This window comes from Chanodichthys erythropterus, chromosome 22 (genome assembly GCF_024489055.1).
Source record: "Chanodichthys erythropterus isolate Z2021 chromosome 22, ASM2448905v1, whole genome shotgun sequence".
NCBI lineage: Eukaryota > Metazoa > Chordata > Actinopteri > Cypriniformes > Xenocyprididae > Chanodichthys > Chanodichthys erythropterus.
Window position 1 is genome coordinate 34,525,064 of NC_090242.1, and position 25,339 is coordinate 34,550,402.

The window sequence follows — 25,339 nt, forward strand, 5'->3', positions numbered from 1 at the left end:
ATCAATTTTATTGCAATTTGATATAATATTGTTTACCAATATTAAATTATAATGAGATCTCCTTAATTTCTTTCAGAATCTTTACTCGTCTCTGGCTTGTGCGCATTCACATGTTTTGGAGGAGGCATGCCTGTGGATGGCGATTTGCAGGGAGGGTGGGATTGTATGCCTTCAGTTCAAACAAAAAGTTTGCATTTCCCAGACTACAATTTAGAGTGATTGTAAGTGTGATGATCATCTGCTAAATGAGCACCAGCGACCACAATTCACACCTTCAGTCAATGAAGCCGCTCCCACAGTCATTCATGAGAGTTTAGATGTTGGGGAACATTCCCATCTTCCCACAGGAGAAGTAGAAGAAGCAGCAGCAGCAGCAAGCTGGAGGAATTACTCCAGGAGAAACTACTGACATACTATTGTAAGGATGGAGATCAAAGAAGAACCCTGCAGAATAAAGGATGAAGACACAGAGGAACAAATAGGTTGGTGTTTTCCTTCATTCTCTTTAATGACTGATGAGGAACATTAAGATGAAGACTGACATATATCAATACATCAAAAACTAGATACTAGTATTAAAGTACATTTCTGCTAAATTGTAATCGAGACATATTTATTTTCATTAGAGATGCACCGATTGCAATTTTCTTGGCCGATTTCTGATTTTCGCCGATTACAATTTTTTTCAGAACTATAATTGACAGCATATATAAACAAAAAAAACTTTTCTTCAATGCAAAATTAGATTTTTATAGAAAATAAGTAAAATACACTAATAATAAACAAGCAAAATTTAAACAACAGCACAAATAAATGCAATAGAATAAAGAAAGATATGAAATAAACACAGCTTTAAGTTTTTCAGGTGGGTATGCAGTATATTCAGGTAAGACTGGATAGTCTTCATTGAAAAATTAAATGCATATTAATACTTACAATTATTTACGAAAGTTATTCAGTCAGGAGCAGAGAGTGATTTTCTTTGTCTTCAGTTCTTTGATTAACATGACAGACAGCAGCAGGAATATTAGGCTGCTGTCACTTTAAGAGTTTATACACGGATTCAATATACTGTTACACAACTTGCGTTAATTAGATTCCAAAACAGAAGTGAATACTCACCAAGACACACATTTAAGCGCAGAAAGCCACTCATTTTTGTACTTGCGACTCACAAGCTGTTTGAGACTGAAAAGTGGCTTGGTGCTCCACTTATATAGATCAGTGGTGCAGACACCTTTGTTGTGAGCTCGAAACCTGCAGGAATTAGTAAAATTATGTGCAATACAAGCACTATTGTGAGAGGTGGCACTCGTGTTTCACTTTGCTGTTGGAGAGAAAAGAGTGAAAATGCACAGCTGACATTTTTGCCTGTGCCGCTGGCCAAACGGATTGGCTCATAATTGGTAAGATGTAAGACTGACCGGATGGTCACCGATCCGGGCCGATTATGTGAAAAATTAGCTGATTCAGGTCCCTGCCCGGTCGATCAGTGCATCTTTAATTTTCATTTTTCATTCCTCCTTCTTTTCTGAATTATGGAAATATAATATGTTGGTTTTAGATCTGTTGGAAGTGAATGAAGACAAACAGCAAAAACCTCATCATTTCACAAATGAAGATGAAAATGAAGTCATTTCAAATGCTGAAAAGAATTTCACCCAAAAACAAGCTGTAAAAACTGGAGTCAAAGGATCTTTCACCTGCTCTGAGTGTGGAAAGAGTTACAGACATAAAGTAAACCTTTACATACACAGGAGAATTCACACTGGAGAAAGACCATTCTCCTGCAGTCAGTGTGGAAAGAGATTCACTCAGAAAGGAAGCTTAAATGAACACATGAGAGTTCACACTGGAGAAAGACCGTTCACATGCGCTCAGTGTGGAAAGAGTTTCACTCAGAAAGGAAGCTTGAATGTGCATATGAGAATTCACACTGGAGAAAAACTGTTCACATGCACTCAGTGTGGAGAGAGTTTCACTTACAAAAGTGTTCTGGAAAATCATCTGCGTCGTCACTCGGGAGTGAGATCATTCAGCTGTGATCAGTGTGATAAAACATTTGTTGTAGCATCAAACTTAAGAACACACCTTAAGATTCATGCTTCTGTGAAGCCTTACTTTTGTTCTTTTTGTGGAAAGAGTTTTACACAACTGCACACTTCACAAGAGCATGAGAGAATTCATACAGGTTTGAAACCTCATATGTGCTCTGACTGTGGGAAGAGTTTTAGTTCATCCAGCAACTTAAAAAAACACCAGCGAATTCATACAGGAGAGAAACCGTACAAGTGCTCACACTGTGGAAAGAGTTTCACTTGGTCAGGAGACATGAAAGATCATGAGAGCGTTCATACTGGAGAGAAGCCGCATCAGTGCTCTTCATGTGGGAAGAGTTTCACAAATGTATCTAATCTACGGACTCATAAGATAAAGCATTGCCTGAAGGTATAAGCGAGCAAACTTCAGACCTAGGGGTGGGCGATATACGGGCAGACATGATAAACTGGTAGAAAATTTAAACAATAGGCTTGTGTAAGAAAAAGAAACTAATAAACATTACCATTGTATTCACTTTTTGTACTTTTGCATTACATGAACTAATAATCTATTTGTGTTAATCTGAAGAAAGTAAGAGTGAGAGTAAATGATGAGAGAATTTACATTTTGGGGTAAAGAAATATATTCCCAAAAGAATACAATAACTGTATTGCGTTGTGTGCTGAGTTAATGATGAGTGACACTTGTTTTTTCTATTCAGCGCCCCCGTCTGCAACAATAATTAATCTTTGTTTAATCATTTAAGGTGTTTCTCTCAGCAAATATTGCTATATTTGCTGATGCTGCAGTCTTTAGCCTCTTTGTTAGTGTGCCCGCCTCCCATGCCAGAGACCAGGGTTCGAGGCCTGCACAAAACGGGGCAAGTAAGACCTGAGGGGTTACATTGGTGCTGTGACCCGGATGGGAGTGAGGTTTAGACGGGTGAGTGTAACGGAGGCCACCATGTAGGAGCTGTGCAAGTAAACCTCACTCCTCTTGCCTCAAGAGGAGCACTAGTCACTGACGCTAGATCTGCAGTGTTTAGTCTCATTGTTAGTGTGCCCGCCTCCCACCCCGGAGACGCGGGTTCGAGGCCTGCATAAAGTGGGGCGAGTAGGACCCAAGGGGTTACACTAGACAGCACGTGATGGGAAAACTGCTGATCTGGTTCCTCAATTAACAGAAACACAGTGTTCTTGAGGAACTTGGTTAATATAAGAAGATGCTTTTGGCTCTTTGCTCTATAATACACACTCTAAAAAATCTTTGGTTATTTTTTTCTACCCAAGTCCTGGGTTGAGCCTTTTTTGGGGTTATTTTTCCAGTGTTTGGGTTGTTTTTGTGTTACCCAGCTCCTCAAGCACAAAAAGATATGATTGTGCACACAAATCAACACGTGACGAGAAATAACAAAACCGCGAGTCCTGACTCTGGGACGGATAGGCTCTGTTTTGAGATGTGGGCGGAACGTTGTGTGACGCTGACCAATCAGAAGCCTCTTCACCTCAGCGAGTCTACAGCATCACACTCCTATCTGAGATTCGTCCTGACAGAAACGTGCATTCCAGCTCCATATTTAGACACAAAATAAGCATAAGTTTGTTTTTTAAGTTTCTTTCTCTCTGCATTAAGTTGCAGACAGTGAATTTTGAAATCTTTATATTGAAATGTATCTGTATTGTAGGGTTAATATTACATATTCATCTCTTGTTTCAAAATAAAGAAAAAAAAAGTGCATTCCTAGGGAATCAAACCCCATGACTTATGCCATGCATTTTTCCCATTACAATTTTTGTCAGCATTACCAGAATGATATGCAATACTCTGAAAGATTTGGTTAATTCAGCATAATTGGGACATCCATTCCCAGTCATCTCAGTGGCAAAATGTCACAATTTACCTGAATTCATCTCTATGCATTGAAACTTCTCTGTTTGCACTCTGATTTTTATATGACTTATATGTGTTACAGAATATAAAGGTTCTTAGTAAGCGTTAGCTATTCAATAATAGATGCAGTTTAAAAAATACTATACAGGCTATACATACCCCACCCAGCAGTCTCACAAAACAACAGATTAAACACACCAAGCTCATTAACCTGCTCTGGGGCAGGTTATGTTCCAGGTAAGAGATCACAAACTGAAACTTGGCCAATCAGCTGTTAGCAAAGTGGCACATGTCTGATGCAATAAAGTCACTCCCCCTGTTTCTACTCCAAAGTCAAGTCAGGTCATGATGGTTATGGGTGTCCCTACAGCAGTCAATATGTGGTAAATGAACAGTTTTTTTTTTTTTTTTTTTTTTTTTAATATTAATGGGTTTTTAGTACTGTTATGCTTAAAAAAAAAAAAACGAGAAATATTCACACACTGGACTAAAAACTGTTCCCAGACTCCCCCTAGGACAGAATATGGAAAATGGCTAAATTATCTCTTAGATTAGATGGCTAGATTTCTGGTTTCATAGATGGATTTATATAGACTATATGTAATTGAGATACAAAATCTTATTTTTTTCTTGGATGTTTGAGTTGAGTCAAAAAAAAAAAAAAAATTAAAACTAATAAAGAGACATAATGTGTGGTTATGTTTAATAGACTCTCTCTCTCTCTCTCTCTCTCTCTCTCTCTCTCTCTCTCTCTCTCTCTCTCTATATATATATATATATATATATATATATACTGGGAAAATATAGCCTATAAGTTTAAGATCATTATGCCAAAACGACAGTTATATTGAGGATTTCATATAATAATGGATGTAGTATGCGTATTCACACAGATGATGGCAGTAATGCAGCAGTTCATTTTGCACTAACTGAAAGATAAAACTAATGGGCGGGGTTTGAGTTTCTAGCCCCTCCCATCACGGCGATGCGTCTCTGCTGAAGTTTGTCCCCCCGCCGCTTCCGTTCGTGCTGACAGCAGCAGCAGCAACAAAGATGGAGAGAGACTCTGCAGTCCGCAGAATCAGAGCCCAGCAGAACCAACAGAAGCAGCCGGACAGTCGCGATGATGAGGCGGCCGCGCTGAACGGGTTCCGGAGCCGCAAACACAAGCCGGAAGTGAGCGCGCAGCTGCTGGGCGAGAGTTCCGCTGTGATTCTGCTGCTCGGGTTCGTCTGTCTGCTGTGGGTTCTGGTTCTGATCTCAGTCCAGCAGCTCATCATCAGCAGCAGTGGACAGTTCAACTCTGTCCGGGCCAGGTGAGACCCGCACGGGCTGCTGTGGTACAGTCTCACTAGTATTTACGAGCACCTTCAGTGAATACTATGGTAAAAACACAAATGCCATGATCCATAGTGAAAAACTACCATGGTATTTTATTTTTAGAGCATGTTTTTTGTGTGATAGACTCCAAAAAATCTTTAAATGGCCTTAAAGATTTAATAATGATTACAAATATGTATACACTGACACAGAATAGTCAATGCCATGCAAAGTTTACATACTGTTAATGTTACTTTGGTTACAGTGACAGTGGTGGTAAATATAATTTACTGACAACAGTAACTAGTAATTCTGGTATGTTTGCTTAACCATGGTAAATTTAGTTTGATAACACTGTCGGGTTTTTATTAACCTATAATATTTTCAGTATTATTTCTGTGCATCTTACTGTAAATATCTTTGGCTAATGATGTTCAAAGTTGGCACTGAATTCAATTTAAATGTCACTGATCTTATTGTGAATGATTCATCCATGCACATGTGTCAAGTTGTGTTATGATGTGCATCAGGAAGCATTTGGAGCGGATCACCAGCGTCGGACCGCGGACCGTCGGGAGCCCAGAGAACGAGATCACCACGGTGAACTACCTGCTGGATCAGATCGAGCAGATCCGGACTGTGACCAAAACTGGACCTCACTCCATCACGGTGGACGTCCAGCGGCCCACCGGCTCCTTCAGCATCGACTTCCTCGGTGGCTTCACCAGCTACTACGACCGTGTGACCAACATCGCCGTCAAACTAGAGCCGAAGACCAGCGCGCAGCACTTCATGCTCGCAAACTGCCACTTCGATTCGGTGGCCAACAGCCCGGGTACGTTTCTACAACGCTTAATCAACGTTTTGCAAAAGAACCAGAAGTCCTTAATTTTGGCTGCGTGAGATTCTCCAGCTTTGTTGTTGTTGAGCTGTTAAAGCTCCACCCTCTTCTGGAAAGGGGGCCAGGAGCAGCAGCTCATTTGCATTTAAAGGGACGCACACAAAAACAGTGTGTTTTTGCTCACACCCAAATAGAGGCAAATTTGACAAGCTATAATAAATGATCTGGGGTATTTTGATCTGAAACTTCACAGACACATTCTGGAGACACCAGAGACTTATATTACATCTTGTGAAAGGAGCATAATAGGCATGTTGTTGCTCAGAAGTTTCACTTTCATAACTTCTGAGGCTTAAACTATATTTATCACATTGTTATATTTTTCTCAGATGTTTCTCTTAAGTAGGAAAATAAAGTTTTAAAGTCTCTCGTCATCATCCAGTGAGGTCATTAAGTTTTTATTGCAGACTTGAGCAAATCTGAGCAGTTTGAGACCTCTAGAGGAAACACATGTGACATTCTTAGAGTCTTTCTCAGGAGAAACATCTGAGATGCTGTAGACTTCAGTCATTTGCTCTTTGTTTAATCTCCTGCTGTCTGGGACAAATAAATGATGTTAAAGATCTCATTTGTGTTCGGGGATCTAAAAACAGGCTGTGTTTTGACTCAAAAATATTTTGGCATGATGTCAAACAGGGAATGTTCCACATTTCTTCATGGGTGCCCTTTGTCTCAGTTTTGTTTGCTGTTGTTTGTAGTGACAGCGATCAGATCGAACAGTTTAAGGTTTCGATGTGTTTGGTGTCAGTGATCTTTGCGTCAGATCTCGTGTCTTTCTTATTTTTCACTGTGTTTGTATCTGATGTTGGGTGTATATGGACGGGCGTGTTACGTTATTTGCATTTTTTATGCACATAGTGCATTATTTCCTGTTATACTCTGTTGTGATCTGTGTTGTAAAATCCTTATCATTAGAAAACCAGGAAGTGAAAGTGAACAGCAGGAACACTGATGTGTGTGTGTGTGTGTGTGAGAGCCTCAGTGAACTGGTCAGATGATTTGCTGACGTCTGCGTGCAAAAGATGCATATGCATGAGTGTTTTATAGGCAGTTGTGGTTTGAGTCAGCGTGCGATTCTGTTTCACAACAGTGCTGTAGTTCTGTCATGTTTGAATTGATGTCAAATCCCTCTGATTTTAATGATTTTATTTGATTATGTTTGTGTGCATGCTTTACTCTAGTGTGATTAATACCGTGTGTGTGTGTGTGTTTCAGGAGCCAGTGATGACGCTGTCAGCTGCTCGGTGATGCTCGAGGTTTTACATTCTCTGGCGAATCTCTCCACACCGCTTAAACATGGCGTCATCTTCCTGTTCAACGGGGCTGAGGAGAACATCCTGCAGGTGAGAGGTCACGACACGGCTGACCTTTGACTTTAGTGAGCATGTCATTGTCTGAATCGCTCACATTGTTTTCATCGTTCATGGTCTGTTTGCTGTCTTTCTCTCAGGCGAGTCACGGCTTCATTACCCAGCATCCCTGGGCTCAGCAGGTGCGAGCGTTTGTGAACCTGGAGGCGGCAGGTGTGGGAGGGAAAGAGGTGGTGTTTCAGACAGGTAAACACTCATTACACCTGTGCGAATCAGAGCTGAACACCTGCAGCAGAAGAAATCTACACCAGACGGCCTCGAGAAGACAATTAAGACGATTAAAGATTTTAATTCACCCCAGGATTCACATGGTCTTGAAAAACTTTGATAAATGAGCAAGACTCGTGTTAAAAGTGTGATTTCTAGACCTGGAAAAGTCATGAAATCAATAAAATCTTAAACCGTCATGGGCATTTTATAAAGAAATATAAATTTTTCAACCTGTAAAATATTTTATCTGGTAGAAATTGCAAGTAAAAAAAAAAAATATATATATATATATATATATATATATATATATATATATATATATATATATATATATATATATATATATATATATAGCTATGGAAAAAATGAAGAGACCACTCCAAGTTCAGAAATCAATGTTAAGTGGTCTCTTAATTTTTTCCATAGCTGTATATATTTAAATCCTCATCTTTTATCCTTATCAATTCACAAGAAAAGTTATTGTTTTTCATGAGATTTTGTGAGTACTTAATACTTCGCCTTGACATAATCTATTTTTAAACCTAGCGATTTTATAATGTTTGATATTTATTCAAAAGTGAAACTCAGTGTTACAGGAAATGGCTGATATATGCACAAATAAATGGTCCTCTGCCGCCATCTGATGGTTATAGTGGCAATTAATGTCTTTTATTTGAAAATAAAATGGTTTTCTATCAAATGTTGGATTTTGAAACGTTCAGGTTTACAAATGGGGACAATCTCAGAAGGATGAACAAATAATGATTTTGGTCATCACATTAAAAATAACATTTGAAGTGGTGGAAAAATTTTGCTTGTGAGTGTCTAATTACAGACAGAGCATTTCTTATTCAAACATTCCCATTAGCTTCGTCTTTATTGCAAGCAATAAAACTGGTTTATTGGCAAATTAGGCAACTGGATTCAAACATGAATACAACATTAAAAAGTCAACCATTGATGGTTTTGTGTCGATGTACAGTGAGTACAGAATGACAGCCAACAGTTCACCGGAAATGCCCAAGCTGGCTTAACTTGTGTGTGTCTCAGGTCCAGAGAACCCGTGGCTTGTCCAGGCATACGTTCGAGCTGCCATCCACCCGTTCGCCTCAGTGGTCGGTCAGGAGGTTTTCCAGAGTGGAGTCATTCCCTCAGACACAGACTTCCGCATCTACAGGGACTTCGGGAATATTCCTGGTATGGGATACACACTGTAAAACATCTGTGAAATTTATGGTAAAAAAAAGAACTTTACCATACAATAATACAGTATTAACAAGCTTTACAGATTAAAATTAAATTTACAGTAAAAACATGTATCTGTGACATATTGTTAATATAAAAAGATAATGGTAATGGTGAGTATTTTCTGAGACTGTCAGATTCACATCATGTTAAAGACTTTTTTTAAGAGCAAATCTTCTGTGTCATTCTGCAGGAATTGATCTTGCATTCATTGAGAACGGTTTCATCTATCACACTAAATATGACACTCCGGAGCGAATCCACACTGACTCCATCCAAAGAGCAGGTGAGCGCATGATTCCTGATCTACAGGCTCATAGAAGACGTTAGGAAACAAAACATCTGCTTCAGAGAGAGTAAGAGTGAAGTTCTCAGTTCCTGTTCTGTTCAAGACGCTCTAGATGCTGAGTGAGAGAAAATAAGACTTGAGAAGAGCTGCATCACTCTCATTACATGCACACACACACACACACACACACACACACACACACTGTGTGTGTTATTGCTCAGATAAGCTGTCTCACACAGAGTTTTGACCAGATCAGCAGTCAGACAGATGTAATAAAATACGGACACTGTGTTTCAGAGGATCTTTATGAATAGAACTAAAAGATAAAGGGCCAGATTTACTAAACGGGGCAAATTAGCTTGTGAGCGCAATTCTAAAAACGTACTGATAGGAGTGGAAAGTTTTGAATAGTGAATAGTGATTTTGTTAAACAAAATGCATTTGGTCCCCTGTAAGATGGTAAAGTGCGACACCTGTTTAGTTGCTTTGCCGTTTCTTACCATCACAAACACACTGTAAATATTTTGGAGATCTAGGGCCACATTCACTAAACAGGGCAAATTATAGTGAAAGCACAATTCTAAAAAAACAATGCAGATGGGAGTGGAAAGTTTTGTGTGTGATAGATGCAGCCGGATCATTTCCATAATAGCCAACACAATCTACCAAGAGTAAATCAGCGTCTGGTTCAAGACATGCTTTTTTTGCACAGTAAATAATGGTGCAAATACCAGTAAATTGACTAGACCTTGAATGATTATGATTACATGTATGATGCATGATTAATTTAAATACTCCCATAATTATGCAAATCCATATGTAAAAAAGGTCAGATGCAAATCCCTGTTCATGCCTTTTCAGTGCAAATGTTTCACAGCATGTCTTTAGTAAATCCTGACAGTAGTTTTTTTAATGCCAAAAGAGGGTTTGCAGTGGTGTAAGCTGTTAGTAAATCTGATCCATAATCTCTAAACTTATGCAAAAGCTGTTGATGTCGGTTATATGTGTTTTTTAGATGTTACTGCTGTGTGTGTGTGTTTGTTAAATCTGGTCTCTTGCTCTGTACCATTATGGTTTTCTTTGACTGTTGTATTGCTTTTATAAAACTGCAGCAATATGATGAAAGATGCGGATATTCAGTAAGTAATTAAATTTATTAATAGAAATAATTATCAAAATAGCCATAGGCAGAATATGACCAATACAGAACAAACAGAACGTGTCACATTAATATACTGCAGAATTCAGCTGATGTGCGTCACATGTTTGTTTACATAACTTCTTTTAAACCCTGCTCATCCAATCAGAATGTAGAGCCAGTGCTGTGTGTTTTGTAATAGTATATTATTTTCTGTGTGTGTTCTGTGGTGGATCAGACGTTACTGCTGCTCTAATACATGAGTTTAATGTGTGTCAACAGTCGTTCTGCTATGTCGACTAATATTTAACAGACTGTAAAGGTTTAAAGTTTGAAACACCTGCAGTAGAAAAGCAGCACTGTGTGTTTGAGAATCATAAGGACAGATTGTGTTTATATAGACAAACAGATAATGTATATGTATCAATTGCTTTGAGAATGATGGACTTCCTGTTTATCTCTGTCACCAGGCGACAACATCCTGTCTTTACTCAAACACCTGGTGATGTCAGATGATCTGGCAGATTCCTCACAGTATCGTCATGGTAACATGGTGTTCTTCGACCTGCTGGGAGTGACGGTGGTGGCGTATCCCGCTCGCGTCGGCACCATCATCAACTACATGGCAGCTGTCGCCACGGCGATCTACCTGGGCAAGAAATGCATGTTGACCAGCAATGTGGGTACGTGTTGGTTCACGTGACCAGATACTGGTCTGTCACAAGTTGTGTTTGTCTATTTTCATGTTGGCATTGAATGGTTTTATTCAGAAATTTCATTAATGGGAATTTTTAAAAAGAACTCTGCTGGGAATTTTATTTATTTTTCTTAATCAAATATCAGAAGGCTTATATATTTGCTGTATTTTGTAATATTTATAATATTCATGTATATTTGTTAAATAGTACATTATATTTTATTGTAGATATATTTGAAAAAATATTGCTAAAGTATTGTCTGTTTTTATAGCCTTTGCTACTGATATGTTATTTGTTTTTTTTTTTTGTTTGGTTTAACATCATGTAACATCATTTATTTAAATATAAAAAACTAAATCATATTATTTAAATAAAAAAAAAAAATTAAAGTGAATTATTTATTTATTTATAATGCCAGCATTATTTAAAAAATATAAGTAAATAAATAAATGTAATTAATTAATTTAAATGCCAAATTATAGCATTATTTAAATAAAAAACAAAAATGTATTATTTAGAAATAAATAAAATAAAATGTATTTATTTATTTTGATGTCAAATAAGTAGCATTATTTAAATAAAATATTATTTATTTATTTTACCACCAAGTCAAAAGGTTTATTAAAATAAAAATAACATTTATTTATTTTAATGGCAAATCAGTAGCCTTATTTAACTAAATTATTTTTAGTTAAAAAAATAAAAAATATATTTTTTAAATTTATTTTTCATTTATCTGTTCATTTATTTATTATTTATTTATTTTTATTTGATTATTTAAATAAAAATATTATTTATTTATTTATTTTAATGTCAATTCAGTAGCATTTTAAATAAAAAAAAAATTTATAAAATTAATTTTTAATAATCATGTTATTGCTGAACACTGATATGCTGTGTAATATTATGAATCTGTTCAGTTCTGTGTCGAATGCTACAAGTTCAAACAGGCATCATCTCTTTGTGAGTAAAGAAGAGTATAAAATATGAATAACTGATTTCATCAGCTTCATATTGCTATATTTGAATGTAGACTGTAGAAAGCATTGATGGCTGGTCTGTGACACACGTGTGTTTTGACGCGTCAGCTGCTGTTTGCAGGCGGCCGGTACACGCGTGATCTGGCGTGTGCGGCGTGTTTGGTGGTCCTGAGCTGGTTCGTGACTCTTCTGACGGTTCTGATCGTGGCTCTGCTCGTCACGCTGACGGGTCGCTCCATGTTCTGGTACTCTCACTTCTACGCCGCTGTCTGTCTGTATGGATCCGTCGCTGTCGGCAAGATCCTGCTGATCCACACACTGGCCAAGAACCTGTACTATGGGGTGAGTCATGGGACAAAACACACACTACTGACACATGAGTTCATCTGCCATCATGACAGCAGAAACACTGTTCTATGATTTCAGCTGTTTTACCCCAAATTAAAGTCACAGATCTGTTGACACACTTTATTGACATTTTATGCCAGAGCAGTACCATAATTTAAACAAATATATATATATATATATATAAAATGCAGAATCAGTAGCATTATTAAAATAACATTTATTTATTTAGTCCTAATCAGTAAAATTAAGAAAAATATTATTTAAATAAATAATAACAATAATATATTAATTCATTTATTTAAATGTCAAATCAGTAGTATTATTTAAATAAATATTTATTTATTTATGTATTTTTTTAATATATCAATCAATAGTATTATTTAAATAAATAAAAATATTTATTTATTTTTTAAAATGTCAAATTGGTAGTATTATTTTAATAATAATAATAATAATAAATTTATTTGTTTATTTAAATGTCAGATCAGTAGTATGATTTAAATAAATAAAAATATTGATTTATGTTTTTTAAATGTCAAATCAGTATTATTTAAGTAGATAAAAAATATTAATTAATTTTAAATGTCAAATCAGTAGTATTAAATTTAAATAAAAAATATTTATTTATTTACTTGTCAAATCAGTAGCATTAAATAAATAAATAAAAATAATTATAATAATAATATATTTGATGAATTTTTTAAGGCCAAATCATTGACATTATTTAAATAAATATAAATAATGCTTTATTTATTAACTTATATATTTTAATGCCAGATCAGTAGCATTATTATTATTATTTATTCAAATAATATATTTAATGATTTTTTTAAGGTCAAATCAGTGACATTATTTAAATATATATAAAAATAATACTTTATTTATTTATTTACTTATTTATTTTAATTCCAGATCAGTAGCTTTATTTAAATAATTTTATATATATATTTATTTAAATAATTGATTAATAATATTCATTTTTAATAAGTCACTGACAAGTGATAACTGATATGCTGACTAATATCATGAAATATTAGAATAATATTAGTTAAAGGCAGTTCATCTGAGCAGTAACTAGTTCTGAAATGTCATTATAGCGTCTGAGATCTTGTTAAAATGAGTTTGTTTCCAGGTGAACTGATGTAAACCGGAGCACACTGAGGACGTTTTACATGTTTGCAGGGCGTCTTTGAAATGCCAGTAAGGACTAGTTACTGAGTGCCCAGTTCTTGTGCCTCGAGTCACATGAAGTTACAGGTTTTCTTATGGGTTTGTGTTTGACCTTGTCACCCATTTCCACCGTGTTCATATAATCAGCTGACGTTAACGTCACACACGACTGGCTTATGTGAATGTCACCGACGACATGTCTAATGACTAATTCATCAGACACGGTTACCCAGAGTTCACAGCTGTGTCTAATTAACAATGTTTTTCATTCATCTAGTTTCTAGGTTTAAATCTGTGTGAATGTAGAGGAGAAACATGCATTTAAGATGCTGTAACTTGTCACCGTTTCATTTAAAGAAGCTTAAGCTTTTTTAGGCCGTTTAAACAGCTTGTTGTGAATGGCTGATTCAGCTGAACAGAAATACCTGCTCTAGTTGATTCTCCGCTGACGCCAGACTCCTGCTGCGCTCTGATTGGCTGAGACACAGTCAGTGTGTGTGAGCGTGACGTCACACATTGTCCAGTGTTTGCGTTCAAAGTGTTTTATATGAGAAACACTGGATTCCTTCACATCTGAGCAGCTCTACTTGTTTTATAATTATTCATATTCCCACAAAACATCCTTTTAAGTTCACAATTTCACAAAGTAAGTAAACACAGTGCTTGTTTGCAGTTTCTATGTGCTCATATTAATTAAGAGACTGGAATATTTGTGCTTTTAAAATGAATTTGTAACCATTTAAAATGATCTTCTACAGAGCGTGAGTCGTGTGGATCTGGCCGAGCTCTTCTTCGACGTCAGTCTGCTGTTGTGGTGTTGTGTGCTGCTCTTCCTCACTCAGCGCAGCTTGTGTTCAGCGTACGTGCCCATGATGATGGTGGTGTTCCCGCTCGCCAGCAAACTGCTGCTCAGAAAACACTTCAGAGCCAGAGGTCAGGGGTCACGCCACACACACCGATTCACGTTCACTCTGCAGCGCTTTACTGTCACCCAGACTCCAGCAAAACAATGTGTTTACATTATTCCTCTGAGATGAAGCTTATTTGGTGTATTTATTTGAGACCGTTTTGTACAGCTGTCATGTTTGCTTCAGATATTATATATTATGATTTTTTTTTGTTGCTATTTTAAGTGCTAATCAAATACATTTTATGACAGTCTTTCATTTGCAGCAAAATAATTATTTTATATTTGTATTAAAACTGGACTTTCATTTTGCCGTCAGGTCTCTGGCCAGCAGTAATTTAGCTCAGGGTGGGGTCAAAGGGCAGGAATCAGGGCTCTGATGTTTAAATGAGGTCACTCATGATCTAGTGACACATGGCTGGTGTGTGTGTGTGTGTGTGTGTGTGTGTGTGTGTGTGCAGGCGCGTCTCTGCAGTACTCCGTCCTGTACCTGGTGGGTCTCACTGTGCCGTACGTCCACATCATGTTCCTCATCTGGGTGGTTTTTGAGATCTTTACACCCATCCTGGGCCGAAGCGGAACCGAAATCCCACCCGATGTCATCCTGGCATCAATTGTTACCCTGGCAACCGTCATTCTATCTTCCTATTTTGTGAGTCATACAGACTAACTGTAACCTAGTAAATTGAAATTCAGACATTTTAAAATGAAACATTCAAAGTTCAAAACTTTAAATTGAAACATTCTAATTCAGACTTTCTAATTCAAACATTCTAAATAAAACATTCTAAAAATAAAACATTCTAAATCAAAACATTCTAAATCAAGCATTCTAATTAAAAGATTCTAAATCAAAAATTCTAAAACAATACATTCTAATTCGAAACATTCTAATTCAAACATTCTAATACAAAACATTCTAAAACAACATTTTAATTCAAACATTCTAAATCAAACATTCTAAAACAAAACATTCTAAATCAAAACACTCAAACATTTAACTTAAAACTTTTAAATTCAAACATTCTAATTCATGTTCAAATTCTATTTCAAAATAAAAATAAAAATAAAATTAAATCATCTTATTCCACCATATGTTTCCTCACACCTGTCTGTCTCTCTCTCCAGATGCATTTCATCTATCTGTCCCGCAATACGAAGCGAATCTTGGCTGGTCTGGGGTTAGCGTTCACAGTGATGTTTGTTCTGGTCTGCTGTGGTCTGTTCTTCCCGTACTCTGCTGACCCGTCCAGCCCACGACCCAAACGAGTGTTTGTCCAGGTACTGCCGTCACTGACCCGTGTTTACAGCAGGGTTATTAGAGTGAACTCAGACTAAAACCATAAAATACTGCCGTTACTTGGAATAAAATAAACATTAACTGAGCTTGTTCTTCTATATATATATATATATATATATATATATATATATATATATATATATATATATATATATATATATATATATATATATATATATATATAATATAATATATTTTTATTATTTGAACTAGTTGCCAAGGCAGGGAAAAAAAAAATTTTGTTTAACATGATGCACTAAAATAACTAAAGCGAAGAAAAAAAAAAAATAGAAATGGTTTACAATAAGGTGTTATTAGTTAACATTAGTTATGCATTAACTAACATGAGCTAACAATGAGCAATACAACTTTTGATTGTAATAATGTATTAGTAAATGCTGAGATTAACATTAATATTAATAACTGCTGTAGAAGTGTTGCTCATTCTTAGTTCTGGTTAACTAATGTGAACAAATGAACCCTAATTTAAAGTGTTTTCATAAAAATTTAAACGTATTTTAAAAAACAAAATGACAAACACACAATAAAAGTCCTAAAACTAACTGGAATGAAAATGAAACAGAAAATATACAAACTAACCCATTCAGATGTGTTTTCAGCACACCACACGCAGGATCCACGCGCTGGACGGATCGCTGCAGAGCTCCGACTCCGGCTTGTGGATCAACAGTCTGGATTACACCGGCATGCAGCACATCACTCCACATATCCCGCAGATCAACGACAGCATCCGCATGCGCTGTCAGGACCAGATGCCCTACTGCGGCTTCCCATGGTTCCTCCCGGTCAAGTTCCTGGTCAAGTGAGTGAATGGAGACGGAGGGTCAGATGATGTACGGGTTCAGCTGCCTGAGTGACGTCTTCCTCTCCTTGTTTCAGGAAGAACTGGTATCTTCCGGCTCCTGAAGTCTCTCCTGAAGCTCCGCTGGAGTTCCAGCTCTTATCCAGAGAGGAGACCGAATGGGGAAGTGTTAAAATGACCTTTGAGGTCAAAGGTGAGACTCAAGCCTCATTTTATCATGAACCTGATGGGCATGAGTTCGATGGATTTTCATTAACTATAATAATTACTGTTGATAACTTTATTCTTATATCAAAATTATCCTTCAGAAGTTTTTTTTTTTAAATTATTAAAACTGCTTTTAGTTGAAAATATTACAAATAAAAAACTTTTTAAACTAGTTTATAATTATATGACAAACATTTGCATATATAACAAACACAAATTTTCAAAAGTTTTTAACTAGTTTTAGAGTCATTCTCTCTCTGTGTGTTGATAATCATGAATAATCTCCACGTTCACGTCTCCTGTTGTTCTCTCTCAGGTCCGACTCACATGTCTCTGTACCTGCTTCCTCACGCCGGCGCGTCTCTGAGCGGCTGGTCGTTCGGCGACGGGACGCCGCAGTTCGACCTCAGCGGAGAGTACTTTATATTTTACTCTCACGGTCTCGACGCTCCTGCCTGGAACTTCTGGTTTGAGATCCAGGTGGGTTTGAGCTCATGTTTAACCTGAGGAGCACGGAAGCGTTTATTGTGTGAGTTCATGTGTTTTTCTCGTCTTCAGCCGCCCAAGTCCTCAGACGCGTCTCCTGACGAGGGCTTGATCTCTCTGGCCATCTCTGCTCATTATTTCTCTGGTCCGGACCGGCGCTCGGAGCAGCTGGAGTCCTTACTGAAGAGATTCCCGGACTGGGCGTTCCCGTCCTCATGGATCAGCACGTACCACATGTACAGATACTGAGGGCCGCTTGCTTGAGAGCCCCGATCTCACACACACACACACACCGCTCACTGCGGACCCGTGAACACCGTACAAACTCATTCATTCACATCGACCAACGCACAGTTTTTTGTTTTATTTTATTTGTCTAGGTCATATTTACACAAACTCAAAAGAAAAATTAAGATTACTTTAGGACTGTTAAGTTTAGAACGGTTTTTACTTTGTGACTTTTTTTTTTTTATATGATAATTAAACGTTTTACGTTTTTCATTTGACATTTATCTATTTTTTGTTTTTTTATTATTTCATTTCTTTTACTTTGTTTTTTTTATTTTTTCTGATTCTTATTAATGAAATACCAGGATTTAACATTATTTCTAAAAATGTACTTAATGAATAAAAATATAGCATTTTTAGAAATAATGAGAATTACAAAAATAAACTAAATTAATTACTCTTTAGAAACATTAGTTTGTTTTTGTATTTTCCATTATTTCTGATTCTTAGTTATTAATAAATACGATGATTTAATAAATATTTCTAAAAAAATAATGTACTTAAATTAAAAAAAATATAGCATTTATAGACATGATTATTAAAAGTAATGTTTCTAAAAAAAATTATTTACTTTTTGTTTTTGTAATTCAAATTTCTGATTGATTTATTTTTTAAATATTAATTTTAATTAGCATAAAGAGAGTACAACAAAACAACACACTACCACAATGTATAAATACTTCAGAATTTCAATAATATAATTTTTTTTTTTTACAACTGTAATGAGATTTACAAAGGAGTTTAATTATCATGAAAATAATGCAAAACATCTGAACCGTTTTGATTTTGAGGCGAAATGTGACCGTCACATGATCTCAACGGTTTCTTGAGATTCTTCCGTGTCTCAGTATTTCTGTGGTCATGTGACTACGGTTTAGTAGTTTCAGCTGGTCTTTAGTTTCACGTCTCTCCCGCCGGACCGAGACATTCACTGGTTCCAATGGAACAAACACAACGAGATTCACGTCATGTCATGTCAGAATCACCGTCATCACGAGTTTACGCCCAGTCAAAGTCTTTTGCAGGAGCTCACACAGGTGAATTCTTGTAGCGATGATGTCATTTCCTGTCTGTGACCTCGTGATGATGATGGTCATGTGCAGCTTTATTTTCAGATTGAGTTCTGATCATTCTGGTCAAACGCACATTTTGCTGGATCCAAACAAAAACATGCAGAACCTTGAAACCCAAGTGCTTTTTTATTTATTCGATTCTGAAGCGTTGGATGATTGTTCATGTTTGTATGTTTTTTATTTGAATCATTGTTGCAGCAGGAAAAATGTAAAGCTTCTTCTGGATTGAACTGGATTTGAAGTCTTAAAATGACCTGTATTAACCATCATAACTATTATTATTATTACTACAACAGTAAATATAAACTTTAGAATCTTTGTCCTTTCATTATTTGACTGTTGGATGAAGTTATGGCAGTTTTACTTGAGTATCAGTAACTGGATGGTACCTGGTGTTTGAATGATATAGTGCAACAGGACTGAACTGGATTTGTATGTTTGAGAGCCGTGTTTATCTGATGAGGAACATATGAATGATTTCAAGCTCTTTGTGAGACAGATTAAACTGAATGTGAATTATGTTCGCTAACACTTTACAATACCACCTCATCTGTTAGTTAATGCATTAGCTAACATGAACTAACAATACTTTACAGCATTTATTAACACAGCTAGTGCATTCGCTAATGTTAAAGGTACGCTGTGTAACCCTGTAGCGGTTAAAAACAAAACTGCATGTATTTCGCAGAAGAACATTGTTTTGGTTGTGCTTCGGCTCTGCGTGACTGTGCGGATGAATATGATTATCCTACATTCATAACTAGGTTAAAGAGAAAACCAGTTTAGACGAAAAGGATCTCAAGCTGATTAGCTGAAGACGTTACTGTAGCTTTATCCATGAATAAACACAAACGACTCTATTAGAGTGTACATATATAGCAATTTATCTGTTCAGTAAAATGCCTTTGAGTTATAAAAACGCCATCATGTCCACATTTCAAATCCCTCAGTTCTCGCCATCTCCTAAAGCCAAGCCAATGTTGATTCTTGTTTTATTACGAGCTCTGTCGCAGTCTCTGTTCGCCATTTGTTTAAAACAGGCGATTCCCCGGAGGTTGGAGATTTATCGGCTCCATGTCAACCTTTCTCGCTCATTCTGATAACCTCTGCCACTCCCACACCAGACACGCGTCAAAGTAGGCGGGGCAACGTAATTTCCCACCAAAACCATCCTGACAGGTCTAGAATATAACAGGCTTACAGTAGGGAATCAGGGTAGGAACAAAACACATTATGGAAGAAGGATCGCTGTATTAACTCATTTAAATTGTTAGTTTTGAGCAAAAAAAGTTACATAGTGTACCTTTACAGCTGAAATTAAAATGATTTAATGTAGTTAACACAAAATGTTTTTGTAAAGTGTTAGCAGATTTTTTTTATTTTTATAATTTGTGCTGCTGTAATTGCATTTCTGACGGTTATTTATGCATTTAGACTAATTTTTTGTTTTTTCGGTTTGATGAGCTCGCGATCTGGTTGCTTTTGTATAATCAGTCTAACACTCTTTTTGATTATAAATGTGATCTCAAACTAATTTCAATTCAAATGCATTGATAAAAGTATCTTTATCCCAGATTTCAAAGGAAATGGAAATAACTGACACCTCTGATAGTGAATGTTTGATTTCTGCTGTTCATTATATTAACCTGCTTTTATGTTTTTGTTTGGGATGAAAGTTGACATGCGTTCAGGAGAATGTTCAATGAGAATTATTTTGTATGAATGTTACTCTTAATTTTTAAATATGTATTCATACTAATCCATGACATCAAGGTCTTCTTTACTAATTAACCTAGTGTTCGTTACATTTGCATGTCTGACTTGAGCAAACAAAAGCAATTATTCACAGAAAGTCCTTCACATCAGTGTAAGAGTCAACATTCACTTAATGATAAAATGATTCAAATCTGTAAAGATGAACATTGTCAGTTTTGTCATATTCTGAAACATATTTTATGATTCAAACTATATGAAACTCACACAAATGCTGTATTTCTGACCTCCACGAATCACTTGAGTTGTTTAATTGTCTTAATGTCTGAGAGTTCCTGTGAATATTTTCACTTGTTTTGTCTGGTTCAGATTGTTTATTTATGCTGCACTCAATTGTTCTTGCAAGACAAATCAATTTTCTATAACAAAATCAATTTCTGTCTCCTGTCATTTGTCTCTTTTGTCCCTTTGTTTGCTCAGTCAACAATTTGAAGATATTTTTAATATATAAACACTAAGTTTGGGCTCAGTAATGTTTGTTTAAGTCTTCTGCTCACCGAGGCTGGATTTATTTGACCAACAGTACAGTAAAAAATATGAAATATTACAACTGAAAACTACAGAAGAGGATTAGGGCCAAGCAATAAAAAAATAAAACCATCTCGAGATTAAAGTTGTTAAATTTCGAGAATAAACTTGTTAAATTTCGAGAAAAAAGTCGAGATAAAATGTTAAGAATAAAGTCATTAAATTAGGAGAAAAAAGTCGTTAAATTACGAATTCTCATTTAACGACTTTTTTCTCGTAATTTAATGACTATTCTCAACATTTCTCAACTTTTTTCTCAATTTAACATTTTTCTCATAATTTAACAATTTGTTCTCGTAATTTAATGACTTTATTCTCGAGATGGTTTTATTTTTTTATTATTGCTTGGCCCTAATCCTCTTCTGTAGAAAACAGTCGTTTTAAATGTGAATTATATAGTAAACTAATTCATTTCTGTGATCAAAGCTGAATTTTCAGCATCATTACTCCAGTCTTCAGTGTCACATGATCCTTCAGAAATCATTCTGATATGATTTGATGGTTAAACATTTATGATTATCATCAATGTTGAAAAGTTTTCATATTTTTGTGGAAACTGCAACATTTTGTTTTTCAGGATTTTTTGATGAACAAAGTTCAGCGTTTATTTGAAACATTTTGTAACATTATAAATGTCTTTACTGTCACTTTTGATAAATTTAATGTGTTCCTGACGAATAAAAGTATCAATTTCTCCTTTCTCCAAACTTTTGAATGGTAGTGCATATGAAGATACTTGAAACTGATCAAAACATACAGCACACGTGATGTTTAAAAAATAATTTATTGTTCTTTATGTACAGGAAATATAGAAAACGGAGTAGAAAAGTTATTGTACAGCAAACTCTCTGTACACTGCATTGAGAAGAAACTCCAGGGTCGCCGGAGCCTTTAACCTGTACAGATGAAGAAACGTCCAGATAAAACCCTCCAGCTCAACATCAGTCCAGTGACGTCAGCAGGACAGAGGGATTGTGGGTAATCTGTACCATGAACATGTCAGTGAATCTCACACACACACATCGAGGGCTGTCCAGAAGCTCTTTGGTTTGTGAATATCATGATCATCACTGCATACGTTCCTCACGAGAACATAAACCTGCGTCAGGAGGAGAAGAAACCACTTAAACCAGCCTAACGCTGCGCCGCTCCGCTGGTCTTACAGGGGTTTGGGCACTTGTCAGCTGGTTTGGCATCTCTATGAACCGGCTCAAACCACCACAGACTGGTTTAAGCTGCTCATTCGAGCCGTTTAGGGGGAAATAAAACATTAAAATAAAGATGCATCTCATTAAAGCTGCTAAATACTCAGAGATGACTGTCAAAGATGCATAAGAATAACTAGAATAATAATCATAATACAAAGGCATTCCATAAGTGTAGATGATTTGGTCCGTTCTGAAGGCATGATATTCATGAAGACGAACACTGAACACTCATTTAATACTGATGATGCCGTTCAGATATTAGAAAACACACAAATCACGCGCGACTCCCTGAAACGAAAGGAAAACGTCCGTCTCTTTGTCCAGCTGCTCCTCAAATAAATAAACATAAAATTGCAACGCAAAAAAAAAAAAAAAAGATTGCAATAATGCTGTCAGCCGAGATATAGTGATGACAAACTGCACATTTAGGATTAATGACAGAAAGATAATACATTTTATCATCTTGGCTGTAAAGTAATGTGGAGAAATAAATAATGCATGTTTGATTGCGTCAATGCCTTCATGAAGATCTGCTTGACATTCATCAGGCATGTTTTTCCCAATGCTTCATCGTCATCATCATCAAGGCACACGAGCACAGCGAAGCACTGGACTAGTGTTGGAATCAAAAATGCCTTAAAAACAAAGAACATAACGACAGACCGCAGCTGAAGAAAAGACATGATCCAGATCAGACGCCGCTCAGAGTCTGAAGTCTTCCTCAAATGCATTTGCATTAAATAAAATGGGCTGATATTTCACGATTAACATTAAAACATGAAGCCAGAACAAAAAACAAACTGAAAACAATAAAAAAAACACTTCATCTGACTTATGAAAGGAGAAACACAGGTGTGTGTGTGTGTGTGTGTTTTATGAAATCATTATTTGGTGTAAAGCTGGCCACGAGAGCTGATGCTGTAACGACAACGCAAAAAATTATCTCTTTCTTATTTTTGTCCCATTTTGCATTTTGTTGTCTTTTCCAGCACAAATATCATCCTGAACTCAAGATGGAGAAGCAAAATGACTGAAGATATTAAGTCATTTTCCAATAATAATAATAATAATAATAAAAAATGCATCAAAATTATCAAAACAAAGTTTATGCTTAATAAATGCATCTAATACAGTGATGAAAAAACTGCACATTTAAGAAAATCAGAAATAGAAATAGATTTTTTCATCTTGGCTGTAAAATAACGTTGACAAATAAATAATGCATGAGTTTGATTATGGCTGTTTTATGCCTTGACTTAATTTATAGTAGGAAAACAATAATAAATATCTTATCAAAATTAAATTTATGCTTAAAACAAGAACAAATATCTGCCAATGGAGTCAGAAAATTAACTTCATTCAAAAGGACTCCATTGGCAGATATTTGTTCTTTGTTCAAGCACAAACTCACTTTATTTTGATTCTTTTTTCCATGAACAAGACTTTTCTTCTCCAGTAAATGTATCTTGATTTAAGAAAGTTTCAATATTTGTCCTGGAAATGACAAAATAAGACAAAAAAATGTGTATTTTATATGTGAAGGAGGAAAAAAACATGACGCATTTGACCACAGGATGGAGAAAACACCGCAAAACGCACACGACACTGCAGTCTGGATGGAGCTGAAATCAAATAAAAAGACAAAACACACACTCACGCTCGTGTCCAAACACTCACACACTTGTAACACGGTCACGGAGCAGCACAAACGCGTCTAGTGTTCCTCAGCTGCGAGGGTCATGAGAGGGTGCAGTCGTACGACCCCTCGTCCAGCGCCGCCTCTTCCTGCGCCGCCTCCGGCGTGTCGTCCAGCGGCCGGGCGTTGGCTCCGGAAGGGCCGTCCAGAGGCAGCGGGTGAGCGGGTGAGTGGGCGTCTTCGGCTCTGGGCAGCAGCAGCAGCGGCGGCTCCGACAGCTTGGACGCTCCGGCCGGCTGGAACGCCTCGGGCTGCACCTGCTCCACAGGAACCTCCATCAGCTTCAGCAGCTGCGGACGAATCAGGTTCAGGAACGGCTTGTAGCCCAAACTGACAGGGAATCAGAATAGAGAGAAAGTCAGTGAATGAATATTTTAGATTTATATGTTTTATGCTGCCATTGGGGTCATAATTATAGATATTTTTGTAAAGAAATTAATGTTTTTATTCAGCAAGGATGCATTAAATTGATCAAAAGCGACAGTAACTTAATTATGACACTTGAGACAGTGGTTATGACTTCTCAAAATTTCACCTCTTCAAGTTATAATGATTATATAATGACTTTTTTGTATTTTGACTTATGTTTATTTTTGACTCATAATTATGACTTTTTATCTCAATCTCAACTTTTTGAAATTTCTATTTCATATAAATTCTGTTTTTTTGTACTTTCTATTCATCAAAGAATCCTGAAAAATAAAATGTATCACAGTTTCCACAAAAATATGAACTGTTTTCAACACTGATAATAATAATGAATGTTTCTTGAGCAGCAAATCAGCATATTAGAATGATTTCTGAAGGATCATGTGACACTGAAGACTGGAGTAATGATGCTGAAAATTCAGCTTTGATCACTGGATATAAATTACACTTTACTGTAAATTCACATAGAAAACAGTTGTATTAAATTGTAATAATATTTCACAATTTTTACTGTATTTCTGATCAAGTAAATGCAGAATTGGTGAGCAGAAGAGACTTCTTTCTAAAAAAAAAACTTGCACTACTTTTTCTTTATTTTTTTCTCAATATGATGAGCCATATAATACTGACCAATCAGACGAGACCCAGAGGTCGACAGCTATCAGACCGGCTCTGATGCTCTGGACCGTTTCTGACGGGACCTCTGGACTATCCAGGAAGCCCACGACCTGCTTAATGACGCTGGCGTCTCGTAAGATCAGCCCGATGATGACACACCACTCCAGACAGCCCGCCTCCATGAACACGTGCAGCAGATACCTGAAAACCATCACACACACACACACGCCTCTTCAGAACCACATTTTAATTAAATTCAATCAGTTTACTGACGCGAAGGCGGACAACCTGTCACTCACATGAGATCCACCAACAGCAAATCACAACCATCAAAATCAATTCCTCACAGACAAAATTAAGCCCCGCCCCACATTTGTTCTTGTTCCAGAAGCCGTTTCACTCGT

At 36.4% G+C, this 25,339-nt stretch overlaps 3 protein-coding genes across 5 annotated transcripts in view; 2 read left to right on the top strand and 1 right to left on the bottom strand.

Moving 5' to 3' along the window:
- Nucleotides 1-101: 101 nt before the first annotated feature.
- Nucleotides 102-3,475, top strand: LOC137013195 (oocyte zinc finger protein XlCOF6-like). The gene is made up of 3 exons (XM_067376840.1): nucleotides 102-221; nucleotides 348-482; nucleotides 1,565-3,475. Exons 2-3 carry the CDS (start codon nucleotides 425-427, stop codon nucleotides 2,452-2,454), a joined length of 948 nt encoding a protein of 315 aa, XP_067232941.1. The 5' UTR covers nucleotides 102-221; nucleotides 348-424; the 3' UTR covers nucleotides 2,455-3,475.
- A 1,490-nt stretch (nucleotides 3,476-4,965) lies between these two features.
- Nucleotides 4,966-21,031, top strand: ermp1 (endoplasmic reticulum metallopeptidase 1). Its single transcript, XM_067376819.1, has 15 exons — nucleotides 4,966-5,246; nucleotides 5,781-6,085; nucleotides 7,367-7,494; nucleotides 7,602-7,707; nucleotides 8,782-8,928; nucleotides 9,170-9,262; nucleotides 10,874-11,086; nucleotides 12,203-12,423; nucleotides 14,358-14,532; nucleotides 14,968-15,158; nucleotides 15,635-15,787; nucleotides 16,427-16,629; nucleotides 16,707-16,822; nucleotides 17,153-17,316; nucleotides 17,395-21,031. Exons 1-15 carry the CDS (start codon nucleotides 4,984-4,986, stop codon nucleotides 17,569-17,571), a joined length of 2,655 nt encoding a protein of 884 aa, XP_067232920.1. The 5' UTR covers nucleotides 4,966-4,983; the 3' UTR covers nucleotides 17,572-21,031.
- Nucleotides 21,032-23,569: 2,538 nt separating this feature from the next.
- The window catches only part of ric1 (RIC1 homolog, RAB6A GEF complex partner 1), a 49,950-nt gene continuing 48,180 nt past the window's right edge, over nucleotides 23,570-25,339 (bottom strand). For all 3 annotated transcript variants that reach the window (XM_067376528.1, XM_067376527.1, XM_067376526.1), the window contains exons 25-26: nucleotides 24,948-25,136; nucleotides 23,570-24,218 (exon numbers count right to left, since the gene is read on the bottom strand). In XM_067376528.1, the coding sequence (XP_067232629.1) occupies nucleotides 23,930-24,218; nucleotides 24,948-25,136 (478 nt within the window). In that variant the 3' untranslated portion in view covers nucleotides 23,570-23,929. The remainder of the gene's footprint in view (nucleotides 24,219-24,947; nucleotides 25,137-25,339) is intronic.

Excerpts from the sequence above, each read along its gene's own strand:
- LOC137013195 (XM_067376840.1), top strand. The coding sequence starts at position 425 with ATGGAGATCAAAGAAGAACCCTGCAGAATAAAGGATGAAGACACAGAG. Across the intron at positions 483-1,564 it reads AGACACAGAGGAACAAATAG|ATCTGTTGGAAGTGAATGAA; the intron begins GTTGGTGTTTTC and ends TGTTGGTTTTAG.
- ermp1 (XM_067376819.1), top strand. The coding sequence starts at position 4,984 with ATGGAGAGAGACTCTGCAGTCCGCAGAATCAGAGCCCAGCAGAACCAA. Across the intron at positions 7,708-8,781 it reads AGAGGTGGTGTTTCAGACAG|GTCCAGAGAACCCGTGGCTT; the intron begins GTAAACACTCAT and ends TGTGTGTCTCAG. Across the intron at positions 14,533-14,967 it reads AAAACACTTCAGAGCCAGAG|GCGCGTCTCTGCAGTACTCC; the intron begins GTCAGGGGTCAC and ends GTGTGTGTGCAG.